At 61.2% G+C, this 26,998-nt stretch overlaps 2 protein-coding genes across 6 annotated transcripts; both read right to left on the bottom strand.

The window, feature by feature from the left end:
• Positions 1-5,560: 5,560 nt before the first annotated feature.
• ABHD17A (abhydrolase domain containing 17A, depalmitoylase) lies at positions 5,561-13,417 on the bottom strand. The gene is made up of 5 exons (XM_072845504.1): positions 13,283-13,417; positions 10,499-11,014; positions 8,362-8,556; positions 7,483-7,662; positions 5,561-6,542 (listed from the first exon to the last, which is right to left on the bottom strand). Exons 2-5 carry the CDS (start codon positions 10,810-10,812, stop codon positions 6,317-6,319), a joined length of 915 nt encoding a protein of 304 aa, XP_072701605.1. The 5' UTR covers positions 10,813-11,014; positions 13,283-13,417; the 3' UTR covers positions 5,561-6,316.
• A 550-nt stretch (positions 13,418-13,967) lies between these two features.
• Positions 13,968-25,017, bottom strand: LOC140643527 (AN1-type zinc finger protein 5-like). Of its 5 annotated transcripts, none has more exons than XM_072845386.1 (7): positions 24,858-25,017; positions 24,038-24,357; positions 22,725-22,898; positions 21,159-21,252; positions 20,298-20,416; positions 18,523-18,633; positions 13,968-16,670 (listed from the first exon to the last, which is right to left on the bottom strand). In XM_072845386.1, the coding sequence occupies exons 3-7, from the start codon at positions 22,873-22,875 to the stop codon at positions 16,522-16,524; spliced, it is 624 nt and encodes a 207-aa protein (XP_072701487.1). In that variant the 5' UTR covers positions 22,876-22,898; positions 24,038-24,357; positions 24,858-25,017; the 3' UTR covers positions 13,968-16,521. The 5 variants fall into 5 exon arrangements, with proteins under 5 accessions (XP_072701487.1, XP_072701491.1, XP_072701489.1 ...); XM_072845390.1 differs by lacking the exons at positions 24,038-24,357; positions 24,858-25,017 and adding exons at positions 21,868-21,932; positions 22,113-22,245 and having other exon boundaries at positions 22,725-22,865; XM_072845388.1 differs by lacking the exons at positions 24,038-24,357; positions 24,858-25,017 and adding exons at positions 21,868-21,936; positions 22,113-22,245 and having other exon boundaries at positions 22,725-22,865.
• Positions 25,018-26,998: the final 1,981 nt, after the last annotated feature.

The following is a 26,998-nucleotide window of genomic DNA, read 5'->3' on the forward strand; positions in this document are numbered from 1 at the left end:
CCCTGCACACACCGAGGCAGCCCCTCTGAGAAGAGGGACCCCCAAATTCACCCATCCTGGTGGATCCAACCCTGCCAAGGACCTGAATCTCCCACCGCAGCCTCCCAGATCAACTAATGGATCCCCAAAACCGACCTCATGTTCCCCCCCAAAAGCTCCCAACCCCTCCGCAGAGAAACGAGGGCATTTCCCCAGCCGCTGGTCCCTGGGACACCCGGCTGATGCTCGCTCTGCCTCCTGGCACGGCTCACATCCAACGACCAAATGTCCCAATTTAAGGTAAGGAGGGGAACAACCTCGGGACAGGTTTCAGGCACGCGGCAAGGTTGTCACAGCACCTCGGGTCCCCATGTGGGACAATGGGCAGCGCGGAGGGACGTGCGCCAGCGCAGCCCTCCGCGTTTTTGCCCCTCTCCTCCCTGGGGAGAGCCAGGCAGAGGGATGCCACCACATCTGGGCCACACTCATCCCCACCGCAGCCCGTTATTGCTGCTGGGTGACAGCGGGGACCCGCTCCCTGTGCCGGGGAGACCTCACGCTGTGCTGGGCTTCGCCGCCACAGCAGGGACCGAATGGAGGATGCGACCCAGAAACGTGGCTCCAGACCTGCCACGGGGCATGCTCCCAGTTTGCTCCCCGGGGCAGGAGGCTGGATCCAGCCCTGGAGCTGGATCAGGGGTGACCAGGGGGAAGGGGATGTCCCCAAAACCTTACCCCAACCCACCAGCCCGGGCCCAGCTGCAGGCGAAGCATCTCCTGCAGGGAGTGGGTCCCTGCCTCCCCGCAGCTGATCCCCACCCCATCATAAAGCTGTTGCTGGGTGAATTGAGTCAAGTTTTTTTGGGGAAAAAAGCCAAAAAATAAGGAAACCAGCCGGAGATGCTCGTGTGGCGGGAGCCTCCCGCCTTGCAGACCTCTGCTCCCTGCTTGTTATTTTGCATCACTGTAAAAAAGCACCTCCCGGGGCAAGTTTCTGCTCTCCACGGTGGGGGTTACAGATTTTCCCTGCATCCGCGCGGGAACTTTCCCGTTGTTCCGGCTCGAGGCGCCAGCCAGGAATTTGCGACGTTGGAGACAGAAACGGGGCGGTGGGAGAAGAGAGGCTTCCCCAGAGCTGCTAAAATGTCCTCATGCAGGGTCGTCTCTTCGCAAGGATGGGCTATTCGGTGCGCGGGGTGATACCCATCCCAGTACCCCTGCCTGGTACCGCCCCACATGTATCCCACCATGGTCCACGTCCCCCATGGGAGACTCCTCCCCGGCCCTGCTGCAGCGTCCCGCTCGCCCCCCAGCCCCGCCACGGCCAGGAGTGCTCCGTGACACCCCATAGCCCCATCCACATCCCGGGGCAATGGCCCGGCCGCTGCGTCCCACGCTGCCCAGCCCCAACCCACGGGGTATTGGCCAGCTCGGGGAGGATGCTCCAGCCCCCCAAGAGTGCTCCCAGGTCCCCAGGGTGCTCCTGCCCCCCCAGGGGCATGCTCCAGCCCCCTAAGGGTGCTCCCAGCCCCCCAAGGGTGCTTCTGCCCCCCCCAAGGGGATGCTCCAGCCCCCCCAAGAGTGCTCCCAGGTCCCCAGGGTGCTTCTGGCCCCCCAAGGGCATACTCCAGTTCCCCAAGGGTGCTCCCAGCCCCCCAGGGGCGCTTCTGGCCCCCCAAGGGCATGCTCCAGCTCCCCAAAGGTGCTCCCAGCGCCCACCAGGACTCGGGCCCCGGCCCCGGGTGCGTGGTCCCACATGTGCTGTCCAGGCGTCGTCACCGCAGGGCTGTGGCAGCCCGTGGGCCTCCCTTCACCGTCCCAGCCTCCAGGCATCGCTCAGGCATAGGATGACAAAGGGAAGCTCACAGGGGGCAGGGGGCCGCGGCCCCGCACTCCTCCCGCCGAGGGCTCCTGCAGACGGGAGAGACGTGAGCGGGGAGGGGAGGGAAGGGGGCAAGAGCCCGGGGGAGCCGGGGGATCCCCAACCTGCAGGAGGTGAAAACCAGCCCACGGATCTCCCTGGTGCGACCCACCGGCCCCAGTGCTGCTTCTCCCCGCTGGGGACAGTTTGGGACGTGGCGGGTGTGCAGGATGCGAGCGAGGCCACGCACGGGCGGCGCTGGCTTTTGCAGGGGGGTTGTAGTGAATGCGCGAGTTTGCGTGTGCGACCCGAGGGGGCTGAGGAGTGCGGCACCAAAAGGGCAGCGTGGGGGTGCAGGGGCGTATGTGCACATCCACGTGTGTGCGCACGTCTGTGCCGGGTTTTGCGCACACGCGTGCACGGCTGCGTGTGTGCACGCGTGTGGATGCGAATGCGTGTGCAAGCCTGCGCAAGTGTGCGCATGTGCACGTGCAGGTCGTCGCGTGCTCGGATGTCTGTGCGCAAGCGTGAATGCGTGTTTGCGTCTCTGCAGGCACACACATCTGTGTGGGCACGTACACGTGCGTGGGTGTGTGCGTACGTACGTGCACAGTGCAGAGCTGGGTGGGCCCATCCCGCGGTTGCCCACCCGCAGGGGCCAGGCCCAGGCACCCTTCCCGGGACCCAACCCAGCACAGGGACACCTCGGGGACCACTGGGCACCCACCACACCGTCCCCCCCAGCCGGCAGCGCAGGGTGGTGGGTGCCCCTGCTGCAACCCACGCTCCCTCCTCCCCGTGACGCCATGCCACGCTCGCCGTCTCTCACCAGGGAAGTGCTGGCCGGCGTCTGGGCGCAGCCGCAGCCACACCAGGATGCTCACAGCGTCTGTGCTGCTCAAGGAGCAGGGGCAGACGGGCTCTGCTCCTCCTGACCTGCCACCGTCCCTGTCCCCAGCTGTCCCCCGCCGGCCCCAGGTCGCTGCCTCACTCACCTGGCAGGGCAGAGCCAGGGGCTGCTGCCAGCTCATCCTCTCCTCTCCTTGTCCTTTCCTGTCCCTTTCCCTCCATCTTAGCCAGAGCCGTGCAGAGCCCCTCACCCTGGCGTTCCTCCTCCGGCACCCTCCCCTCTCCCCAGCCCGACCACGGATGGGATCCTGTCCCTCTGCCCTTTTATACCGTCTTTGTTCATATGACAAGCACGTGAAAAACCAGAGCACAGCTCGGAAAAAAGCTCCTTAAGATGCTTTAATTCAGTTTCCTGGATCCCATGACTGAGCTCGGCCTGTGAACGGGGTCTCATGACTGTGGCACGCAGGCCCCGGCCATCAAAAGCCTCATTTATGCCCCAAAAGAGACTTAAACCCCTCTTGGCCGGTCACCCAGTGAGCCTGATGTCCCCCACGCCCGGCCTCGGCCACAGCCCCGTCCGCACCGGCATCGCGCCTCTGCCGAGGGCTCATCGCAGCGGGTATCCCGTCCTTTCCCCTGCGGGATCCCTGAGACGTCCAGGATGTCGTCCCCTTTCACAGCCATTACAGGCAGGCACACGCAGGTGCCCCCCAGTCCAGCCGGGTGCCTGCGACTCTGCAGCAATGGGAGCAGGAGCCGCCTGCGCCCCGGCTCTTCCGGCTGGGGACTTCAAAACGACCCAGGGGGACGCCTGCCCTGTCCCCTCTGCGGTGGCTGCGGGAGGGACTTTGGGGACACTCTGAGGCCTGGCTCTGCCTTTCTCCTCCTCCACGCCCTCCTGAGACCGCAGAGTCCCCCTCCAGACACCAAACCCTGTCCAGGTCCAGCCCCAGCCCAGCCTCTTTCCTTCCCCATCCCCTCCTGGTGCTCCCAAACCGTGCCACCAGCGGTGGGGACGGAAGTGCCATCCCGGTGGCTCATGGCCCAGTTTGGCCCCGCTGGGGGAGGACACTGCACCCAGGACCCCCAGGGCAGGTCTGGCTCATGCCTTCTGGGGACCCTGCAGCTCACGTATGGATTTCCAGCTGCTCGTGCCCGAGTAAGGGGAGCCTGAGCCCTGTCGGGCCAGGAGTAGTGAAGGATCCAGACCCAAAAAGCCCCGATCCCTAACAACGGATCACAGCCACGGCTCCCCATCATGGAGGCGGCAGCCAGCGATGTCCGGCTCACTGCGATCCCATATACCAGAGCTGGCTCTAAATTTTGGGGATCAGGCTGAACTTTTCTGTCCTTTTGCCTTTTTTTTCTTTAAATGACGCACAGTAAATACAAACTCAAGCCCCCCCAACATTCCCCCCAACGCAACCACTGGCTCTGAGACGTCCTGCCAGTGATGCAGAGCCGCTCTAAAGCATCCGCAGCTCAACAGGAAACAGGCAGCAGTAAGAGGATAAAAATACCCTCGGTGCAAACAAAACGTCTCTATGTCAGGATTAGGGCGCCGTGGGCTGCTCCAGCCCCGCTAATCGGGGCCGGGGCCGGAGGTGAGCTGGGCCGGGCGACCGTGGTGGCTTTGGCTTCCAGCACACGTGTGAGCTAAAGGCTCTAAAAGCACCCAGCAGCCGCGTGTGGCGAGGCGGGGAAGGGAGGGGAGGGCTGGGGGGAGAAGGGAGAAGCCAGACGTCCCAGCTCCCAGACCCCAAACCGCCCTGGAAAAGGGGGGAGACCACCCAGAGCCCCAACGTCCAAATCCTCTTCTAGCTCCTGCGGAGCCCCAGCGCCAAGGAAGGGTCCCCCCTCCTCCGCTGCAGCACCCTGCCTTGGTCCCGGGGGGAAGTGAGGGATGTGTGGGGAGCGGGGGGTCCCGTGCCCCCCCACCTCAGCCCCCCCATAGCTCCCAGCCCCAAACAATAGGTGCATTTGAGCACTCCGAGCGCGGGGCCGCGGCGAGGCCCCACCACAAGGTCCCCGAGCCCCTCCGAGAGCCGCCTAAGGAGATTATCGCTCCTCACATGAGCCCGCTGGGCCCCACGGCCTCACACCGGGGAGGAGGGGACACGAGGGTGACAGGGGCAGGGAGGGGGGAACCGGTGCCTGGGAGCCCTGCGAGGGTCCCTGTGAGCACGGGAAGGGGCAGAGCGCTGCTGTGCTCTTGGGGTTGGGGCGAGGGATTCCCCGGGGACAGGAAAACACAGGGCCCCTTTGAACAGCTCTTCCCAGGGCGATTTCAGGGCAGGCGCTGACCCAAAAAGCACAAACCCGAGCACTCTGCCTTTCCGTGGGGCAAAACACCCAGCCTGCTGGCCGGAGGGCACGGTGGGATGGCCCACGCGCCTGCCTCCGTGGCCAGCACATGCCAGGCATCGCAGAGGTGCCCGTGCAGCCAGGGGCACAGCTGGGCACAGAGCAGGTCAAAAATAAGATCTGCCCCCCCCGGGGCCGCCCCGCCCGCTCAGGACCACGCTGCGTCCCTCGCGACGCTGGCCCTGGTACACCGGCAGGCCCTGGGGACGTCCCGGGGGATAACGGGCCCCCGTTGTCCCCACAGCCCGATTCACAGAGACAGACCTTCGCAGCCTGGTCCTGGGGGACCAACGGCTCCTTCCCCATCTGCTGGCACCTTGGGGCTGCCCGGGCCCCAGAGGAGGGTGACAAACGTCGGGGATCCGGCCAACTGCAGTTCAGCAGAGGCATCAGCCAGCAGGGAAAGCCGAGGGGCCGGACCCCACAGGGGCTGGGGCTGGTCCCCCCGGCTGGGTCACAGGGAGGCAGCCCCGGGCGTACCCGGCAAAAGGGCACACACAGGTAAAACGTTAAACCTCTGCTCTTTATTCAGTGCCTGGTTTCCTCGCCCCGGTTCCCAAGAGCACCACGAGCGAGCGGTACGGAGGAGGTTTTCCAGGGGTGACCTGAACACGGGGAGTGCTCTGAGAAGGCAGAGCAGGGCCAGACTGGAGGGGGTGTGGGGCAGGGGGGCACCTCCTCCATGCGTCCCCAAACTCCCCTTGGGGACACGGCTGTGCTCCGGCTGTGGGGCAAACGCCAGGCACCCCACCGCCACCAGCGCCGATCCTGGGAAAGCTCCGTCAAGAGCAGGAACTGCCACCTCCTCTGTCCCGCCCCGCAGGGACGCCGGGGAGGGGGCCGGGCCCCCAGCCCCTCTCCAACTCGCATTATTGCTATAGTCAGAGCAGCAGAGCGGCCAGGAGGAATTCAGGAGTTCGCTGTTTTAGGAGAGGGGACGAGGACACGTCCGAAGCCAAGGATACGCCATCAAGAGGGTGGGCTCTCATCTTTCTGGGGAAGGGGGAAGGAGGGAGCTGCCATCTCTTGCCAGCCCAGCCGGTGGTGCCAGCAGCGCCGGGGCTGACACCAGGAGGAAGGAGAGTTGTGCTCATGTCCAAGAGGAAACGCACCGTCTGCTCCAGGGCCTCCTGCCCTCTCCCGAGCCTGGAGCTGAGGCTGTACAAACTCATTGCATCTCCAGCAGCAGGCACTGGGGAGAGACACTGGGAGAACTGGAGAAACAGGCAGAAACCCCCTGTCCGTCCTCCCGCCCCCTGGCTAGTTGCGTTGGCTGGCCAGCTCCTGGGAGATGAATTTCCGAAGGCGCTCGAGGTACTGGCTGTAGAGTTCAATGTCATTGTGCCCAGCCCCGTCCACCCACAGCGGCTCCACAGCTTTGGGGCAGCGTTCAAAGAGCGCCAGGCCATGGGAGAAGTCGATGACTTCGTCCTCCGTGCCGTGGATGATGAGGACAGGAGAGGTGATTTTGGAGATCTTCTCGATGCTGCCAAGAATGTGGGTGGGGGAAGAGATGAGAGAGGGGGTAAGTACAGGGATCAAGGCGCTCCCATTCCTCCTGCCCCCCAAAACACATCCCCTCGGGGAGAGGGACCAGGAAATGCTCTTTGATCACAGCAGAGCATGGGGACATGGAGCTGCTGCCAAGGATGAGCTCCAGGACAAGACCTCCCCCGGCGTGAGAGACGAGGACCAGGCAGCGGTGACAACAGCCCCCTGGGACCTAGGCAGGGCAGACGGAAACCGCTGCAGGAGTGCGAGCCCAGGCCCTCCCCGCGTCGGGATCAGCCGTGCCAGGCTTTGAGGAGTGGAAGCACGGCTGTTCTCAGCCTGGCCCCAAAGGCCGCACGAGGCCATCGGGATGCAGAGCGTGGGCTGGTGGCTCCCAGCCACAGCTTCCGGCTCGGGGACCGTCCCTTGGGCCCCACTGGCCTGGCTGAAAGGGAGAGGGGAAGCAAGAGCTCGTACCAGCTCATGGAAAGCGCTGCCCTTCCATGCCGCTGTCCCTGCCCTCTGCAGAGGGGGAAAAAAAGCCCAAGAAATTACCCTTGGGGGAGAGAGGGGTCCCAGAGACCCCCGGGACTTGTGATACCTGACAAGGGGCTGGTGGGACAGTCCCAAAGCTGATGGGCAAAGACACCGGGACAGGAAGGCCAGGAGGCGATGCCACCGGGGAATGTGGGGCGCACACATGGCATAGCCCTCAGGAGGGGGCACGGTGACCCCAGGGAGGGTTACGATCCCCCGCAGGGGACCGAAAGCAAGGCAGGAGAATCACGATGGGCATTCCCGGCCTATCATGGGAAACAGGTCCACAGTTTTCACCATAACCCCTCTTCGTGGCCAGCGCTGGCCTCCAGGCCAGAGCTGGTCTGGGCACTGCCCCTCCAGAGCTGACCCCTGTCCCTTCTCCTCAGGCCACTCACTTGGGGAAGGCATCGAACCAGTAGGTCTTCTTGGTCTCGGGGAAGGCAACTCTCATGCCAGAGGTGAGCGGGGAGTGGAGCACAATGGCAGCGCACTCATAGCGGGAGGCCAGGTCAACTGTGGGCACCGTGCCAATGCTTTGTCCATATAAAATAATGTTCTCCGGGCTGATTCCATACCTGGGAGAAGAGAGGGCAGGTCAGCACCCGAGCACCAGGCAGCAGAGTCACATCACCCCGAGATACAGCTCAGGGGGTCACCCTGCTCTGGCCACAGCACCCTGCAAGGCTTCCTGGGGTGGGGTGGGGGGGAACGGGGCTCTGTCCCCCCCACCTTCCCCCAGCTCCTCACGGCGGGGCCCAAAGCAGCTGCCCCGCACCCCCGGCAGGACCAGGGAGCAGCCAGGGTTGAGCTGCCAGAGGAGCTGTGGGGGGGCGTCAAGGCTCACCCTTGCCAGGAGCAGGGTTACGGGTGGGTTCACGGACCCCGGATCGCAGCCGCACGGAGCAGCCCCCAGTTCCTGGGGCACGCTGCGAGCCAGGCCTGGCTGCAGGCAGGGCAGAGGAGGCAGAGCCCATCATGGGGCTGCACCCTGAGCCCGGCTGGGGAACTGGGGCTGAGCACAGCCAGGGGAGAGCCTGGGAGCAGCAAGATGGGGAGCACAGCTTGTGCCAGCACCCCCAAGCAAGGTCATACCCCGCAGCATCCCTGCCCCTCTGGGTCCCCTGCCCCGCTCCCCCTGCAGCTGCTTTCCGGCCACCCCTTCCCATCACGAGCAGCCCGGGTTCCCTCTCTGGGAGGTTTCCTGTTTTCCAGACTGCCGGCCTGCAGGGTTTTCCTGGACGTCCTCCCTTCCCCCTGCCCGGCGCCCCGCTCACCGCGTCCGCAGCGCCTGCCACGCGGCGTCGATGTCGGAGTAGAGGTTCCTCTCTGAGGGCTTGCCTGTGCTCACGCCGTAGCCCGAGTAGTCGTAGGAGAAGATGTTGCAGTTGATGCGGGTGCCCAGACCGATGTAGAAGCTGCTCATCTGCCCCAGGTCCACGGCGTTGCCATGCGAGAAGAGCACCGTGTACCTGCAGCGCCGGGGAGAGACGGGCGCAGCGGGTTAACCAGGGACTCTGCCGCAGTGCCGCCGCGCTGCCCAGCCCCGCCGGCAGCTCGGGGAAGGATGTGCCTGGGCAGCTCCAGCCTGGATGTCCACTCCCAGAGGCTGAAAGCCAAACCCCAAGACGCGAAGGGCCAACACCCCTCTGGCCACCAAGGAAGGTCCTCGCGACACCCCCAGCCCAACCCCAGGGATACCCAGACCCTCCTCACCACCCAGGGCCAGGGGCTCACTCCAGCAGAAATGGGCAGCCCAAAGGCAGGACGATTCTGTTCAAGTTTTTGAGTCTATTTTTGGTAAAAGCTCAGGATTTGGGGCCGTTTGCCCAATGGGGATTTCAAATAAGAATTCTGACAGCAGATTTTTTTCTCCCCTGAGTCTGGCAAGACACCAGACACTGGGAGAGAAGTGAATTGTGGGAGTGACAAGGCACAAGAAATTTCCACCATAAGGGGAAAAACAATGTTAATCATAAAAATTAACACTAATAGCACACTGATGGAAGCTTGGCTCTCTTCTGCCAGAGGGAAGGAGCAGGACCCGCTCCCTGCTGAGCCCCCACAGTTGGTCCAAGAGGTCTGTGGCCAGGTGGAGCCTCCGTGTCCCAGCCTGGACGCCCCAGCAGGAAGGCAATGGCACGACGGGCTGCGAGGAGGACAGACCTGATGCCCCAGGGGGTTTGGGAGGGCCGGATCCCCCCCAGCCCAGGCCCTTCCCTCCAGCCCGGCAGCCCGTGCTCAACGGTCACTCCCGCAGGCTGGCTGGGAGCGGGGCCAGCACCGAGCCTCACCACGGCAGGGCACGGGCAGGCGGATGTGCAGGCAGAGCAATCCCGCCGACGGTTTCCTCTCTCCGGGGACCTGCGACGCATGCAAGGACGGAGCAGACGTCCCCGCCGGGCAGCCTGCGGAGGCCTCCTGTAACGCAGCTTTCTAACCCCCGCGAGAGCCATCCCCCCTTGCCCCAAGCCCACCCGGTGAGTTCAAAGCCCTCGGCAAGCTGAGGGCAGATCCGGGCTGCATTCCCTCGCACAGAGGCCCCTGCGGACGCTGTTCCTTGGTGGGCACGTTGCTGCTGGGAGGATACCGGTGTGTGGGGTCAGCCAGGGTGCTGGAGGCTTTGGGACCCGACCTCCCTCTGCACCTGAATCCCCACGCCGTGCCACCGGCTCAGGGAGCAGCTGCCGAGTCCCCTCCTGTCCCCGCGCCATCCCCCCGTGCCTAGCCACCGGCAGCCGGGAGGGGGTCTCCGTCCCGCACCCCGGGCTGCCCCTCGCCACCTTCCCAGGTTGTGGACCCCTGGGTGTGACGGGTAGCAGGTTGTGCCTAAACCCCTCCTGGCTTCCGCTCCTATCGCTCTTCTTGAGGACTCAAATTCGCCAGGGAATTACACTAAACGTGCAGACTCAGTTCGCCGCAGGCGTCTCCTGGCCAGCACAGGCTCTCGCCCATCCGTGGGGGCTGCGGAAGGAGGGCGAGCAGCCAGCGCAGACCCCCACAGCGCTCACCGAGAGCCTCGCGCAGACGCTTGGTTCACAATGGGAGCGTTACGTCACTGGCGTGACATCAGGGGGGATCCGCGGGACAGCCTAGGGAATCCCTACATCCCTATAGCCTCCAGCTTTGCCTCCGCTCCGTGTTTAACCTCATTCCCAGCTGCAGCCACAAGCCAGACCGGTCCTGGGAGCCGAGCTCACCCGCCCCACAGGATCCCTCCAAACCCCCGTGGCGGGGCCGGCTCCTTCAGCAAGGCGCCGGGTCAGGCTGGGTCAAGGCGGTGGCACTCAGCTGCAGGAGAGGAAGGGGCAGGATGGCACCGTGCCCACCGGCACTGCACCAGCCCGACGTTGAGCCCGCTGGGGTCAAACCGCCAGCAGCGGCACCGGGCCGGCACATCCATGGGCGACTCACCTGGCGCCTGGCACGCAGCGGACGTACATGCAGCCGACGCGGTTCCCTCGGCTGCTTTTGGTGACGAACACCTCGATGTTGTCCAGCTCCCGCTGGGAGTACTGGAAATCTGCCCGGTCCTTCAAGTGCAGCTTCCACCGCCCCGCAGCACCGCCGCGGAGGGAGCCGGTGCTGGTGCTGCCCACGGGCTCCGGCTCGGGGACCACGGCATAGGTGGGCTCGGGGGGCAGGAAGGCCAGTTTGGCAGCGATGCGGCTGGGGCAGGGGGGGCAGCAGAAGAGGCAGCAGAGTTGGCTGATCGACAGCCCGTTCATGACGGCGGTGAGGCGAAAGGCAGCCGCGCCCAGAGCGAGGGAGGATCCAAATCGGAGAGAGGCCGGGAACGATGACGGCCCGGAGAGGCCCCGTCCTCAGCCAGCCCTCGGCACGGCTGCCGCCGGCAGCCCACCGCGGGCCGGGGCGCTGGTCGGGGCTGGGGCGGCCGCCATCCGTCCGTCTTCGGGCAGCAGCGGTGGCCTGCGGGCAGGTCAGGCAGCAGTGAGGGCTCTGCAACGGGCACTCCCCAGACACGCGTGACCCATGGCCGGGGACAAACACGTACCTCCCCGGCACACGCACGCGCCGGCGAACACAAGCACCGCACCCCCCCGAGCCGAGGGGCACGGCACACCACACCGTCCTCCCCTCTAACACACACAGACAGCACACACCCACCGCTCACAGCCCCCACGCTCGCGCTGAACCCACGCACCCCCCCAAAACCAAGCCTCCTTCAACGCTTCCCAGCCCACACACCCCCACACTACGCGCCGCAGCCTCCACGCACAGGCCCACGCTGGGGAGGCGAGGACGGCGGGTGCGGGATCGCACACGCACACACACACACGCTCCACGACAGCCGCACGGTCAGCGGTACAAAGACCAGAGCCCCTCCAGGACCCTCCCTGGACGCTGGCACAGGCCTGGCCACACAGGCGTATGGCGGGAGCACCGAGCTGCTGAAGAAAGAGGGGAGGGGGGGAGAAAGAAAAAAAAAAAAAAGCAACTATTTTCTGCAAGTTTGGGCACAGGCTAGCGCTGAGGAATGTCAAACCAGCCCACACCCCGAGGAATTCGCTCCATCTGCTTTCGAAGGGCTGGGAAAGGGGAGGAAAGGGTGGAGGGGGGAGGCCTGCTGCCCAGCCACGAGGGGAAGGCACACGGCACCGAAATATGCCAAAATGTTCGGAGTGAAGGGATGTCCCGTGCCCCGGGCCCACCGCAGGCCCTGCGCTTTGGGGGCCGGGGCTGAATTTGGGTCCCCCTCGGGCCGGTGGCCATCCACAGCGGTGCCAGGGCTGGCGTCACACCCGGCACACGGCAGCCCCGGCCCTCCCCGGGTTTGGCACCCCGCGTGCCGGCAGCACCACGCGCGCCCACGGCAGATGAGGGTGTCCGGCGGCCGCGCACCTGCACGGGCACGTCAGGGTGTGGGTCCACGCAGGCAGAGGCAGGCAGCTGCCGGCGGCGCAGGTGCCGTGTGTCACGCTCACGCCGTGTGTCACGCTCACGCCGGGCCAAACCCTGGCACCGGCTGGGGACACGCGCCCCTGCGGGCAGGCAGCCCCGTGGGCAGGCAGCCCTGCCTGCCCGGCCACCCTCACCCCGCAGCCAGCGTGGGGGCCGGATCCACACCACACACACACACTGACCCCACACCCACTCGCCCCACAGCTGGTGTGGGGGCCAGATCCACACCACACACACACCCTGACCCCACACCCACCCCACGCCTGGCGTGGGGGCTGGATCCACACCACACACACGCACTGACCAGCCCCGAGACGCACAAACACTCACCCCACTGCCAGAGCGGGGGCATCCACACTGCACCCACTCACTGACCCAAGTCGGACTCCCACACACACACCGACCTGAGTGGGCCTCCCCCCTTCACCGACAGCACAGGAGCCCCCCACCCCACACACACTGACCAGTGTGGGCCTCTCACCCCCCACTGGCTGGTGTGGGGGGTCCCACAGACACACTGACCTGCGTGGGCCCCCTCCACTGACTGCTGTGGGATCCCCCCCCCCCACTGACCAGTGGGTGCCCCCCCCCCCGACAGGCATAGGACCCCCCACCCCACACACACTGATCGGTGTGGGTGTCCCCGTGTCCCCCCCCACTGGCTAGTGTGGGGTGGCCCCACATCCGTTGACCAGCGTGGGCCCTCCCCACTGACTGCTGTGGGACCCACACACACACAGACTGACCCCTGTGGGACCCCCCCAGACACACGCTGACCCACGTGGGCTCCCCCGCTGACTTGTGGGTGCCCCCAGCCCTCGCTGACCAGCGTGGACCCCCACCCCATCGGTGTGGCCCCCCCCCCGATTGCTGTAGGCCTCCCACACACACCCGCTGACCAGCGTGGGCTCCCCCACTGACTGCTGTGGGCCTCACTCCCCCACCGACCGGTGTGGGACTGCAGGACCCCCACAAACACACACGGACCGGTGGGGGCCCCCCACGATCACTGTGGGCCTCCCCACTGACCGCCCTGGGCCCCACACACACACTGACCTGCGTGCCCTCCCCACGGCCTGCTGTAGGCCTCCCCACACCCACACTCTGACCGCTGTGGGGCCCCCACGCACACTGACCCGCGTGGGCCCCCAAGCACATCCACGGACCGGTTCCCCTCCCCCCCGGGACCCGTCCCCCGCCGCCCCCGCAGGCGCCCCCAGCACCCACCCGTGCCTCCCCGCTCCCCGGCCGCGGCAGACCCGGGTCCCCCCGTACCTGGGCATGCTCCGCCGCGGCCCGGCCCGGGCCCCCCCCCCCGCGCTCGGGGCTGCCAAGGGACGGGCGGCCGGTGCGGGCCTCCGGGGCGGGGGCGGCGCTGCCCAGCTGCCCGCCTGGCCCCGCCCTCTCCGCTCCCGGAAGTGACGCCATCAGCCCGCCTACCGTTGCCGGGGGAACGGCGCGGCCTTCTCTGGGGGTCGCTCCTCTCTTCAGGGCTGCTGAGGGACGCGGGGGACGAGCCCACGCAGGGAGGCCACGCGCGGCCAGGATATTCCCCCCCCCCCCCCCTCAAATCCAGATGCCAAACCCAGCCCGGAGGGGGGGTCCTCGGCCTGGTCCGTCCCCCCCCCCGGGTCACGAGCAGCGTGGGGTCCCGCTCCAGCCCTGCAAACGCGGGTGGAGAAAGCAGCTCCCCCACCACGCGGGAATCTGGTCCCCCAGGGCCTAGGGGTGCTGGATGTGGCCCCAGGACACAGCCTAAGTACCGGGGTGGTGGGAAGAGAAAGGGGGAGTCCGGGTGCCAGGAGCAGGGCGCTTCTAACCCCCACCAGCACCAGGCACAGTTAGTTATTATCCATAGGGAAACTGAGGCACGGAGCCCCACAGCCGCCCCAGAAGAGCTCGGAGCTGAGCCGGCGCCAGCGTGCGACACATCTGTGTCCGTCACAAACCATCCACAGCATCCAAGCAAACTAGACTGTATTAATATTTACACTTATGAAGAGGAAGGAAATAAAAGGGAAAAGGTAAGTGGTGGAGAAGCAGGTGGCTGCCCCTTCTGCCGTGTGGGCTTTCCCGTTGGATCCATAGGAGCTGCGTCCCCTCCCCAGGGGCTCGTGACCCTCGTGCGAATGCAAGGCGAGGGGTGGTTGCAATTTCTCATGGCTTCCCCCCCCGCCCTGAGAGCGACGGCTCATTCTCAGCCAAAACCTCAACGGTGAAACCCAGCCTTGCCACGCACCGCCAGCACCGCACTTACGGCCCGGGTGCGTCCCGGCACTAAAACGTGCCGCCACTCGCATGCTCCAGACGTGACGCCGATATTGCCCAGAAGCAAAAAACAGAGGGAAAGGCTGGCAAGAGCCAGCCTCGCCTCCGCTCTGCGCTGGCGGGGGATTTGCATCATTTTTGGAAGTTCGAATCCTCCTGGCAACGCCGAATGACGGTAACTGCCTCAGGGCGCACACCGCTTTGGCTGAAATCAGAGAGGAAAAATGAAACCTTTGGAACAATCCCCCCGCAATCACCGGGGCAGAATTGCCAGATAAACTGGGGAGGAAACCGACACTTGGTAGGAGCTGCCATGATTTCCCCTGGCTGCTGGTTCGGCCCCTGCGGCTCCGCTCTCCGACACTCTTGTACGAGCCGATGCCGAGGGAAACGCTTCCAAAGCGTGGGACGGCCAGAAGTGGGGCAGAGGCTGCTGCTTTTCCCCTGGGAGTCATCTGAGTTTCTCTACTTGTGAGACCGCTGGGAGCCCCGTGGCTGCAGCCCCGCTCCCGGCATTCCCAGGAAGGAGAGGCGCCCGGGGTGCTCCGGGGCAGGCACAGACCCTGCGTGGTGCGGAGGTGGCTTTCAGCACGTCCCAGGAGCCTCTGCCTGCCTTGCACTGCGTACCCGAGCCCCACGTTTTCTTTTCTAACAGCCCCAGAGCACTCGATGTGTTTTTTCTAGAGTGCTACCGAGCCCGGCATTTGGCTTTCCCTGCGCTCCAGAGCCCTGCACATGCATGTGTGTGTGTGCCCGAGAGCCTTCCAGGTGCCTTTTGAGGTGCTTGAGTCTTCTGAGCACGTTCAGTGTACCCCTAAGCTCTCCTTTTGCCTTCCCTTGCACCCCAGAGCCCTCCTTGAGTCTTCCAGCACCCCCGAGAACTCTACGAGTCTTTCGATGGGCCCAGAGCCCTCCAAGTGCCTCTCCCTGCTCCCCAGGGCTCTCCATGGGCTTTTCTGAAAGCCCCCACCCGCAGCTGCAGGCACCCCATGACCCTCCTCGTGACTTTTCACAGGCCCCGCAGCCCTTCACATGCCTTTCCCTGTGCCCCAGATCCCTCTGTCTGGCTTTCGGAGCGTCTCCTGGGGATCTAGCCCTGCCTCTCATCCCACAGGGACAAGCAGCAAGGCGGGAGAGCACGGAGGGTTGGGTGGGCTTCCCGAACCAACATGCTCACAGGGGAGGAAAGCGCTCTCCGAGTGTCAGCGAGGCCCACAGGGGAGGAAGGGTCCTCACCGTCCACCTGCATGCAGGGACAGGAAAGGAAGTGGAGGTTTGGTGATCTGAGCTTTGTGCACAACCCTGATGAGAAAGAATCACGTAAGGCAGAAGGCAGGGAGCGGAGGGGAGAGGAGAGGCGCAGGTGCCGCTGTGTGATGACAAACCTCGCTTGGGAAGTGGCCAGCGGTTATTCAGGGGGTGTTGAAGCATGGGAGGCCAGTGCAAGGGTGTCCCTCAGCCCAGCCACGGCCCTGGATGCAGCGAGCCTGGCAGGCCAGCTCCCTCCCCGTGGCGAGAGGCATGAGGCAGCGAGTGGTACTTTCCTAAAGGTCCTGACCTGCGGCTGGAGCGTGTCTACATCGCTTCAAGCCACAAAATAACTTTACTGTGCCGGTACTCTGCTGCTTAACCATGCCAGTGCTTCAACAACAGCGTCTCAAAGGGAGGGGAGGGGTATTTGGGGCATTAAAACTACAGAATCCTCTTTTCTGCATCTGAGACTGAACACCTCTCGGGAAGCAGAGGGCAGCCTTGCTGCCAGGATTCCCCAGCTCCTGGTTTTACATCTGCCACAAAGAGACGGTGGGACAGAGGGAATGAAGTCCAACGGCAGCTCGCGGGCTCCAGCCGTGAGTCCCAGGTGGTTCGCAGGACTTGGAGCTGCCGGCTGAAGGGAAAGGCTGCCCGGCAGAGCCCTGCTGCCTGCGCCACGCAAACAGCCCCAGCGGAAGACAAGTCCAAAGGCCTCAGCACTGGAGCGGTGGGGCAGGACGGTCCCTTTTCCCTTGGGAAGCTGGTCAAGAACGGATCAGCTGAGCTGTGGCTGTTGCACGGGCAGGAAGGGAGAGAAGGAACGCCAACTTTCTGCCACAGAGGCGTGAGGAGTCTCCATGTCTGGGTGCTGGTTCGTGTGTGCTGCTGGAGTCCCCATCGCACCACCGATGGGGCTGGGAGGAAGAGGAAGGCTGGGAGGAAGGGGAGGAGCACCAGGCCACCTGGCTACAGTTGGAGCTGCTCAGCCCCCTTCACAACTTCTGGATCTTCTCAGCAATAACAATGGGGTTCTCCTTACGGATCTTCTCAGCTGCTTCTGCCTTGTAGTCGTAGGGGCAGGCGTGCATGTCGGAGTACCGGTGAATGGCACAGAACAGGTTCCCGCAGCGGCAGTCAAAGCCTGAAGGGAGGAAGAACAGAGAGACAAAGCCGCGTTAGTCCCCGTCCAGCTGGACAGGAAGGCGGCAGGGCCCCCGCTCTTTCCTGCCAGGCCAGGAAACTCCACTAATGCAGAAAGAGGGTCAGATGGGGGGGGGGGGCACTGTCCCTGACAGGCGGAAGGGAATCTCAGTGTGGGGGAAGACCACGGGTTGCTCTTCGATTTCCTCTGGCTTAGCCACTCCCGTGAGCGCAGGCGCGCTCTGGGCAGCCCCAGCTGTCACAGCGGTGGGAAATGCTCCCAGAGCAGCTGCTCTCCACGTTCCCTGGGGGATAAGGGACATGCCGGGGACTGCAGAGTGCCAGATTGCTAATCCAGACCAGGCTCCCCAGGCTGCAGGGAGGCAGCCTGAGCTGGAGCAGAGCCCTCCGAGCCAGCTTGGCTCCCCAGGCATCAGTCATGCAACAGCATCTGGCCTGACCAGCAATAAGCCAGCAAGCAGCGAAACCTTCACCTCGTTAGGATCACTTTCGAGCTATCTAGGTTTCAAAATTCATAATTTAGTCACTTCATTTGGAGACAGTGCTGTTCTGAAGTGCTACCATTATCACAGCACACTGGGAAACTGAGGCACGGAGCAGGAAGGGGGTTTGGTGCAGGACAGCAGATCAGCTCCCTGTTGTGCTGGCAGTGATGCACTTTCTTGTCACATCTTTCCAACTACAGGCTGTAAAGACCACAAACACCTTGCTACAAGGTGCCTACTTGAGAAAACTCATTTTATCCTAAATGCCCTGAATTCACAGGAGTTCTCTGCAAGTTGATTCCTAAAGGAGAGGAAACTTCTCACAGTTTGAAGCTCTTAAGGAAACACTCATCCAGGAAAACAATCCTCCCTGCAGATCTGAAGGCTGGGCACAGAGTACCCTGCCCAGTCCTAGGCTTAAAAATCCACGTTTATGCTATGACAGCACCCTCAAATATCCAGGCAAGCTCGGGTTCCAGTGTCAGGCGCTGGGCAAACCTCCCAGGCCAGCCCATGCCAAAGCAGCTTACCTCGACGAAAACAGAAGTGTGTGTGCTGTCCCTGGCTGCTGAACGCACCGAGGAGGCTAAAGAGGCGAGCGCTCCGCTAGAACAGCTTGACCTGCACGGCTCTAGAGTTAACTTTTTCCAGGGAAACACTAAATGTCAGAGTCAATTTAGGGGATTGATGTTTTTATTAACAAAGCACAGCCAAGTTAATTGCTTCATGAATTGCCTTTCCAGGGGCAGTTTTCCCATTGATACCGGTCACCTGACACCATCTCAGCACTTCTCTCTCTTCAGCTTTACAGGCTGAACGCTGAGAGCCATCCTGCTCTCAGGAACCTAACAGCAGAAGTCAAGCAACATTAACTAACGGGATGAGTCTTGGAGCGCGATTTTCAGTTTGGATCTAACTCAGTTCATGTCACTATTATGAAAGCTTTACCGCTGACTTGAATAGGAGCAGAATTAGATCCACAGCAAGCACTGCCTTTGCTTCTACAAGCAGCTTTTGCCAAGCAGCAGAAACAACCCAAGAGGCACAGCTCCATCCAGTTCTGCAATCCTGCATCCAAGGGCTGGCAGGGACCCTGACAGTGAGAGGCAGATTCCCCAGGCTACTGCCTCGGACAGCGCTGTTCGCAGGTTGAAGCTCCCCTCCCACCTCCCCTGCAGCGCCACATCTGAGGATGTAAAGTACTTTTTGGAGGGGTACCTCCAACCACTGACCCACGCCGACCCTCTGAACCCAGGCAGTATCACAGCACAAGGAGATCTGTTCACAGGGCTATGAAACCAGACTAGTTAGGCCACAGGCAAGTTTTCCCCACAGCCAGGGTCTTACCAGTTAGCCCTATCTTCTTCCGGCAAGTGAAGCAGCGATTCTTCTTTTGTTTCGGTTTTTCTGAAGCTGTCTTGCCCTCAGCTGTGTTCTGGGATATTTCAAGCAGGGTACCTGAAACAGAGGCAAGAGTTTTGCTACCCTTCTTGATAAACCAAGCGACACATTCGTACAGGAGCTGCTTGAGGCCCTACCGATGCTGGGTCTGTGCCAGACACCTCTGTGTGCACGTTGCCCTGGCCGACAGACCCCAAACTGTGAGATTTGCTTTGTTCCAGAGATCTACACCTCACACAGCCTCATGTCTTCTCTGTTTCAAATTCCTTAAGTTCCAGGCTCAGAAACACCAAGGAGATATTACGGTTTAGCTAAGGCGTATGTACATAAAGTAACGTGATGCCCTTTAGCTTCTGCCAAGAAGAGGTAATACTAAGTAGAATTACCTGGTGCTTGCCATAGGTTAAGCACGCATCTGGATAGTCACTGCAGCTTAGCTGATGTACAGTAACTCAACTGCACAGCTGAGCCTAGAGTTAATCTTTGCAGGGAAAAAAAAAGTTAACCCCTTGTAAGTACTACTAATTATTTTTGCTGACTCTTATGTAAGTGTTCCTCGTATGTAGGTCTCAGAATGCTTTACACAGATACTCATCACTGTCTCTAATCTACCAAAAGGAAAACTGAGCTCTGAAAGCCAGATTGTTAAAGGTCACTGATGCTTAGCAGGATTTCCTACAGTACCTAAGCAGGTTAGAGAAGTCAACAGGAGGGAGGAGCTCCAACTCCTAGCAGATACACACCTGCAGCGCACGCCACTCTGAAAATCAGGCTAAGGAGACAAACAGTCAGATAGCTTTGTGGATCTGACCCTAAACAACTTTCTAAAAATCCCACAATCAGAAGAAAGGGGCAGGCTCTCCCAAGCCTCTCTTTCATCAAATAGTCTCTCACCTGCCTGTTGTAAATTGTCTCCTGGGCTTGCAGGCCAGGGATTACCAAATCCAAAATGCACACTCATGTGCGGTGACTAGAGCCTGGTTTTTTAGCAACAAACAACTCTTGGGGGTTTTTTAGCTTTGAATACAAGCAAACTGTCAGCTGACCTAAAGGAGGGTGTCTCCAATGCAGTGTCACTTGGTTATGGCTCGGCTGCAACACCATGGCTCACTCTGTTACTCATCAGCTGGAGGACATACCCCGCTAGGCAACAAAACCCATGCTCCTCTATCACTTCAAGGTACCCACTTGGCAAACAAAGCGACAGCGTTAACACTCCCCTCTGAGGGGCAGGTATGCCTCCCGTCACACCGGATGACAACAACCAGGCCAGCAGCTGCCCCTGGGCACCACCACAAACACGTCTCCTCTCCCCCAAGACTACACTGGATCCGTCTCCTTTCCTCCCTCAAGAGATGGCAGGGAACTGCAGCCAACAACAGCCGTGCAGCAGGCTGTGGGACGCTCCGGGCTTTCTGCCATTCACTAGGATAGGCGTCATGGAAGATTATCCTCCTGCCAGCGAGTCGAGGGCTGGCAGCTACTCAGCCTTCAGCCCACAAAGCAATCTCTATCGGCCTGCCCTCAGGCACAGCATTTTCTCTCCTCCCTGTTTCAGAAACAGACAAACTGTTTTCTCCTTAGCTCTCTTGCTAGGTGTACCTTTCCTGCCGGGAGGTAACAACCGTCCCCTGGAGTTAGTGGCCAGTACTGTACTTGCTGCTCAAACTGACTTGCGAGATCAGTGTCATTCAGACTCGTGCAAAGGCCAAACCATCTACCTGATGAGGAAGATGCTGATGAGGCTTCTTCTGTCTTGACGAATTCTTCTGTCTCACCGCTGTTTTCTTCTCTGGATATGCTCATGGCCGTCATCTGATGGGTCACAGGAGTCTGAGCACTGGGAGCATTTGCCACAAACAAACAAACCAACCATAGAGCAAACATAAGTATTTTCTTTTGATGAACAGTTATGTGGGAGAAATCTTCAGCCTGTAAAGGCAATTTCATTATACTCAGAGGTAGCTCAGGAGTACAGCAGGCTAATTCCCCTTGAGATTTGGGATCAAAGTTCTTCATAGACACAAATGGAATGAATCTGTGATGACCTCCGTTTCCTTTTCCACTCAATTATATCTCAAAGCCAAGGCAACAGCCCATCCAAACAAGTCCAGGGACAGGGAAACAGAGTTATGAGTCGGGACTGTAATGCAATGGTGGAGCTCAATGCAGTACTATCTTCCTTCCTATCAAACGTGACTGAGGTCCCTAATCCTGCTGTCGCAGCTTCCAGACTGGATCATCACCAGGTGCTTTCACTTAGGACTGAGCTGAAACCGAACAGCTTAACACAGCTTGTAACAGACAAGGTGCACTGGCTCTTAGAGAACCAGGATGCCACTCAGTTTACTACAGGTCTTCATTTACTTCATTACTTCATTACCCTCTGGTACCTGACTCTATGCATCAGTCATCATCATCAGGGACATCTCAGTCTACCAGATAAACCAGGGTCACAATGAACAGTGATCCGCTTTACAGATCCCCTTGGCCACACGAAGGATGAGAGCCCACCCCTTGTGTCCCAGGGCTGGTTTTTAGCATAGCTGTAGATCCCCCCGCCCCATAGACTATGACCCTACCTGGCTTTCACATCCTCAGGCGTGGAGTCTCCCTCTGCACGCTGCCCTGCAATTGAATCTGAAGCCATGGGGCTGCTGTTGGGACCACTGGGTGCTACGAGACAAGATCAGAGTCTTGGTAAACTCTTAAAAATGTCAGCCAGTTCCTCGGGTGTTTGCCAGCCAAGGAGAAAGCAGGATGAGCACTTTCAGCAGGCTTGAACCTCCTGCTCCCTCCCAGGAGCTGGGAGGGCACACCCCGGTTGGCACCACTCCCAGATCCCCTGTTCTTATATTCTCCCCTCCAAATCTGTGCATAAGTCTCTGTGGGGACAACACACCAGTGCTGGACAGACCTCACTGTGACCCAGTGCAGATATTCTTACATTAGATTGGGAATGACTCCTTGTATCAGGATCATAACATCTTTCTGAAATTAGCTGCTCATCTTCTGGAGGACTGCAGGCCTTGTTTATGGAGATCTGTTCAGCTCCTCAGGATCTGCGAACTCCCTTTTGAGGGACGACAGTTTATTCGCAGGAGTTATGTGCTGAATGCCTTCCATTACTGTGCATTTTTTAACATCTGGTAAAATCTGACTTCAGTCACCCATGACACCTCCGTCATTCTTTGATACCCCTTCTTTTCCTCGACATTGCAAAGCAAACTCCGCATCAGCATAAATACTCTCCTATCAGCATAAAAGAAAGTGCTGCAGTTACCAACATACCTTGAACCCGTAACTTTGCAACTTCTCCGAGGTATAAGAACCAGATCCTCATCTGCTGAAAGGAACTGGCTTCAATAGAAACATGTTGGTTTATGTCAGCCGAGGATCTAAGTCAGGGTCGTTAGAAAAACCCTTTATCAGGAGGAGCTGTGCTCCCAATATATATTTTGGGTGGGTAATTCAAGGAAAGCCATTATTACACTCAGGAACAAAACTGCGAAAGATCTCTAGAAGGCGTTTCTCACCGGTATTGCAAAGCCTGTACACGGGGCATCTGCACAAACTCTCAGCAAAAGAAAATCCTGCTAATGATGGCAAGAGCATCCTTTCTGTGCACCTAGCTGCCTCCCAGCTCGGTGATATGTCAGCTCTGTTTAGCTGCAAGAAACAAACCTTTTATTTCATTGCTTTTGATTGTCAACCCTGTTAAGATAAGAAAATTATGCAAACCCAAAAGACCAAATTCTTCCCAAATAAAAAGTCATTTCGAGGATCTGTCGTGATTCCCAGCAGTCAGCACATAACTCAGGGAGCGGGTAATGGCTAAAAGTCTGGGCCACTGTTAGTACAAGTGAAGTTTTACAGTTTACTGGAAGGTGCTGACTGGGACGGGGCTTCACAAACAGCTGGGACTGGGAAGAAAAAAAACTGATGCCCTTATGGGGAACAGAAATGCTCAAAGGCTCAGGTCTTTGATTTAGAGGCTTGGGTCTACACGAAAAGGGAAGACACGAGTTTTCCAGGAAGAAATAAATCTGCTGGTGGCCAGTACCAGCACCATGCTCTATCCCAGTTGCTTAACAGTTTGCATACCAGGCACCCATTTAAGACAGATTTCTCAGACAAAAATCGTCTACCTGGGGGGCTTATCCGGTCACTGCTCTGCTGTCTCTGTAGAAACTCCTTGTAGCAAACGGAGCACATCCCGTTAGTCCGGGGGCTGCCATAAAATCCACAGCCTGTGGTACACAAGAGAGGCACCTGGGTTTGGTTTGTCTCCTGAGCCATCCTCTCTCCTCTGAGGCGCCAAGCTACAGACAGGAATAAAAACGAGACAGCTGTTAGGGCCGGAGCGCTCGTTCATTGTACGCTGCAGCTGATCAGGAAGGAGCACAAAGGATCCCGAGAGAGTCCGGTTCCTGCACGTGCACAAAACGCGATCTGAGTCCCTTAAGCACGGGATACCCAGCGTTCATAAGCAGCCACCGGATCCGGGTCCTGGGGCCTTGAGCCATCCAGAGCTCAGCTGCCGGGAGGCTGCCCAGAGCCAGGCTGAAAAGCCGACAGGAACCAGCTCCTGGTACTCCCTCCTCACACCACGACGCTCCCTGAACTCCCAGTGAAAGACACGCACTAAAACCTGAACGATCCGCTCTCCAACGGTAACAAGAAGTGCCATCGCAGCGCAACCGATGACTCCTGCAAACACCGAAACAAAGAATGCCACTCAAACAGCCAGTGTCCAGCCTAATTAGTTACATTTTGCGCTTAGTGGCGTTTGTCTTAATTTCAAGACTGTTTTACTTCTTTAGTTCTCAGGAAGATGATGCAAGTGATGCAAAAATAACCCACTGACTCTCAGTTTGGACACACTCATGTGTTTCCTGACACATGCTGGCAGATAAGGGGAATGTTAGCATAGTTAGGCTGGAAATAAGAATAAGGTTTCCTTCCAGCAGTAAGATGCAATTCTGGAACACCTTCCCAGGGGAAACAGCAGACACGGTGAAACCTACTTTTAAAACGAATCTTAGTAATTTCTCTCTGGAACACAGACAGTTGCCTCTAGACCCGGGAACTGGCCCCTTCCAGCCACACGTGGTGTAGCATTTACATGGCCAAACTGCGCTGCACCCCTTTAAACCAGAACCATAAGCAGTAACTCCCAGCAACAACAAACACCAATTCAGATGTGTGTGAACAACGTGGCCGCGGCCGGTCCAGCTTTGGCGGAGGACAAGGGGAAAGGATGTCTGCAGGACCACGGCAGCACAGGTGGCTCCAGCTCGGGCACAAAGACACGGCGTTGCTACCGGGAGTCCCCAGCAGTGATCCCCTTCTCCTAGCCCGGCAGTTGCACAAAGTATCCACCGCTTTACCCCTCACTCTGCCGCTCCCACAAAACTTGCTCCACCGAGGAAATAAAACAACAGGAACATGAAATATTTACCCTCCCAGGAGCACTCCTGTGGGATGGAAGCGGATCAGCTCTGGTTTATTCCTCCTTATCCTCAGCTGGGTGATACAAAGCTCCACTCTGCACTCGGGGCTCCCCTCGCAGAGCTCAGACCAGCGTTGCTACTACCAGACCAGGGGTCCTTCCCGGCCCAAACCGACCTCTCCTTCGGCACCAGCAGCCAAGGGAGCCTCCTCCGCGCCGGACCCTCTGGGAGCAGACCTGGCAGGCTGAATCCTCACGGAGGTAATCGGATGGTAACCACTGCCACGCACGGACAAATTTTCAGGAGTTGCTTCTGATTTTGAGCGTCCCTGGAGAGAGAGGGCAACGACTGCTGAGACTTTGGACGAGTTCAGCTCCCCCTCAGGAAGCAGCCTTAGCCAGCAGCCCAGGGGCGACCTGCAGCGGGGCCGAGCGCGGCTTTACCGCAAAGCCAGCTGAAATGAAGAACCGCGGGGGAAACCGAACCGCTCCCTCTCCCGCTGCTCTGCCCCTGCACCCCGGGCCCGGGCAGGCCGGGGCGAGCCGGGCAACCCACCACCGGGCCAGGGAAAGCCGCAGGCCACCCGCCCACCCCATCGCCCTCCGGCCGAGCTGCCCCAGCCGCTGCCCGGTCGAAGGCCGGCGCTGCCCCGGGGGGATGTCTCCCCATGCCTCCCCCCCCCCCCCGCCCCCCATCGCGGCCGGGCCCCGCGCCCCGCGCCCCGCTCCCCGCCCGCAGTGGAAATCGAGGCCGAGGCTTCGCGGCCTGCGCGGCGGCGGGCAGGCCCGGGCCGGGCCGGGCCCCTGGGCCGCGCCGGGCCCCACTCACCGGCGGCGGAGGCGGGCGGCCGCCGGGCCGGGCCGGGCCGGCCGCCGGGAGGCTCAGGCGGGCGGCGGGCAGGGCGGGCTGCCGGGAAACATGGCGGGCGCTGCCGGCGGGACCGCGGCCCCCGAGCGCCCTCCCCCGGGGAGGGCCCGGCCCGGGCGGGACGGGGGGGACGGGACGGGGCCGCCGCCTGCAGCCGGGGCCGGAAAGGCCTGGCTATAGGGGCTGGGGTATAGGTGTGTCCCGGTTATAGGGGCTGGAGTATAGGTGTGCCCCGGCTATCGGGGAGGGGGCTGAGACCCCCCCCGGCTATAGGGGCTGGGGTATAGGTGTGCCTTGGCTATAGGGGAGGGATTTGTGATCCCCCTGGCTGTATGGCCAGGGTATAGGTGTGCCCCGGCTATAGCTGAGGGGGCTGAAATGCCCTTATGGGTATAAGGGGTGGGACACAGCCAGACCCCACTATAGAGAGGGGATCTGGGAGCCCCCGCTATAGGGGCAGGGACACAGTTGGACCCAGGCTATAGGAGAAGGGTGAGACCCCAGTCGCCCCAAGCTATAGGGGCTGGGACATAGATATTCCTTGACTATAGGGGAGGGAGCTGGGACCTTCCTCCCCAGCTGTAGGGGCTGGACCCCAGCTATAGGGCAGAGGATGGGGGACGTCCCCATCTATAGCCGCTGGAGGAGAGGGTGGACAACACTCTTCCCCCACCCCAGCTATAGGGGCCAGGATGCAGCTGGCTCTACCCCCAGCGACAGGAGTGGGGCTGGAGATACCCACCCCCCGCTCTCGGGGCCATACCCCATCTATAGGGGGTGAGCCGGGAGGCGGTGGTGCCCCTCGTCCATTTTGGCTGCGATACAGAATTAATTGACCTGAGCGCACGCTCATTCTCAGCCTCACCCCAGCCTCTCCCCGCAGCCCTGGGACCCACGGGGCGTCACTGCTCACCCCACGGGTCAGCCTTGCCATCCCAAACAGAAAGGGAGGGTGGGATGCTCCGGGCGTCTCCGGCTGGACGGGCTTCCCGGCTGCAAACCGTTACCGCCGCTCTTCTCCGAGCCCTGGATGATGGTTTTTGGTTTTTGTTTTTGTTTTTGGTTTTTTTTAATCAAAGCTTTGCTCAGGTGTTGTCGTGACCCAGCGTGTCACGGGGCTGATTCGCCTCCGAGCCCGTGTGCCCGTGGCCAGGGTTGGCGATCGTAGGTGCCAGGGCAGATCACCGCAGGAGAAAGCGCCCGTTGCCCAGCGGTGCTGGGGCTCAGGAAACACCCAGGAGCAAAACCCCGGGAAGCCGTTGCCAGGCTCTGCTCGGATGTCTCCCCACCATCTCCCTGACCTGGGGGGCTACGAAAAACTTTGTGCGTTAGCCCTAAGCCCCGGGCAGGCCGTCGGAGCGAGGCTTCTGCTTGTCTTTGGTTTGTGGCGGAGGCGCAGGCAGGGCTCTGCTCTCGGGCCGCCTTTCGGGGCCAGCTCAGGCCACGCAAAGGCATCTGTTGGTGCGGTTTGATTGATTTGCACTGGTCGGCGTGGGAAATAAACTCAGCTGAGGGGCTGGGCAGGTCCCTGCCCGAGCATCCCCGGCTCCCCGAGCATCCCCGGCCGCCCGGTTTCCGTGGGGCCAGCACCGGCGAGAACCGCACACCCCGGGCCGTGGCCACCAGGTGGCACCAGGCTCCCACGGAAAGGTGGGCACTCGTGTACCCACGCACCCCACACCCGTCCGTGCAGCCCCTCACCCACGTACCCGTGCACACCCCCCCCGTACCCTCCACCCTCCTGGGCACGGCTCGCCCGCTGCCAGCCCCACGCTCCAGCCAGCCCTGCGGAGCAGAGTGGGTCCCTCTCTGGCACTGGAGCCCCACTTGGCTAACGAGGGTCACTTGGCTAACGAGGGTCACTTGGCTAACGAGGATCCCTTGGCTAATGTGGACCAGGGGCCCTGGGGCCACCGGCACCAGCCCGGGCTGCCCCTGCCCCCCCCGGCGCTCTCCGTGCACCCTCCGGCGCTGCCGTCCGGCTCCCCAGGCCCTTTGGCTTTACAGAGCCTCGTGGGGCAGGAGCAGGGGGTCAGGGCGGTTTTTGGGCGGGCAGAGCCCCCAGCAGCCCTGGATGGGTGGGTGAAGCACAGGAGCTGCTC

The sequence above is a fragment of the Ciconia boyciana genome, chromosome 24 (genome assembly GCF_034638445.1).
Source record: "Ciconia boyciana chromosome 24, ASM3463844v1, whole genome shotgun sequence".
Lineage (NCBI taxonomy): Eukaryota > Metazoa > Chordata > Aves > Ciconiiformes > Ciconiidae > Ciconia > Ciconia boyciana.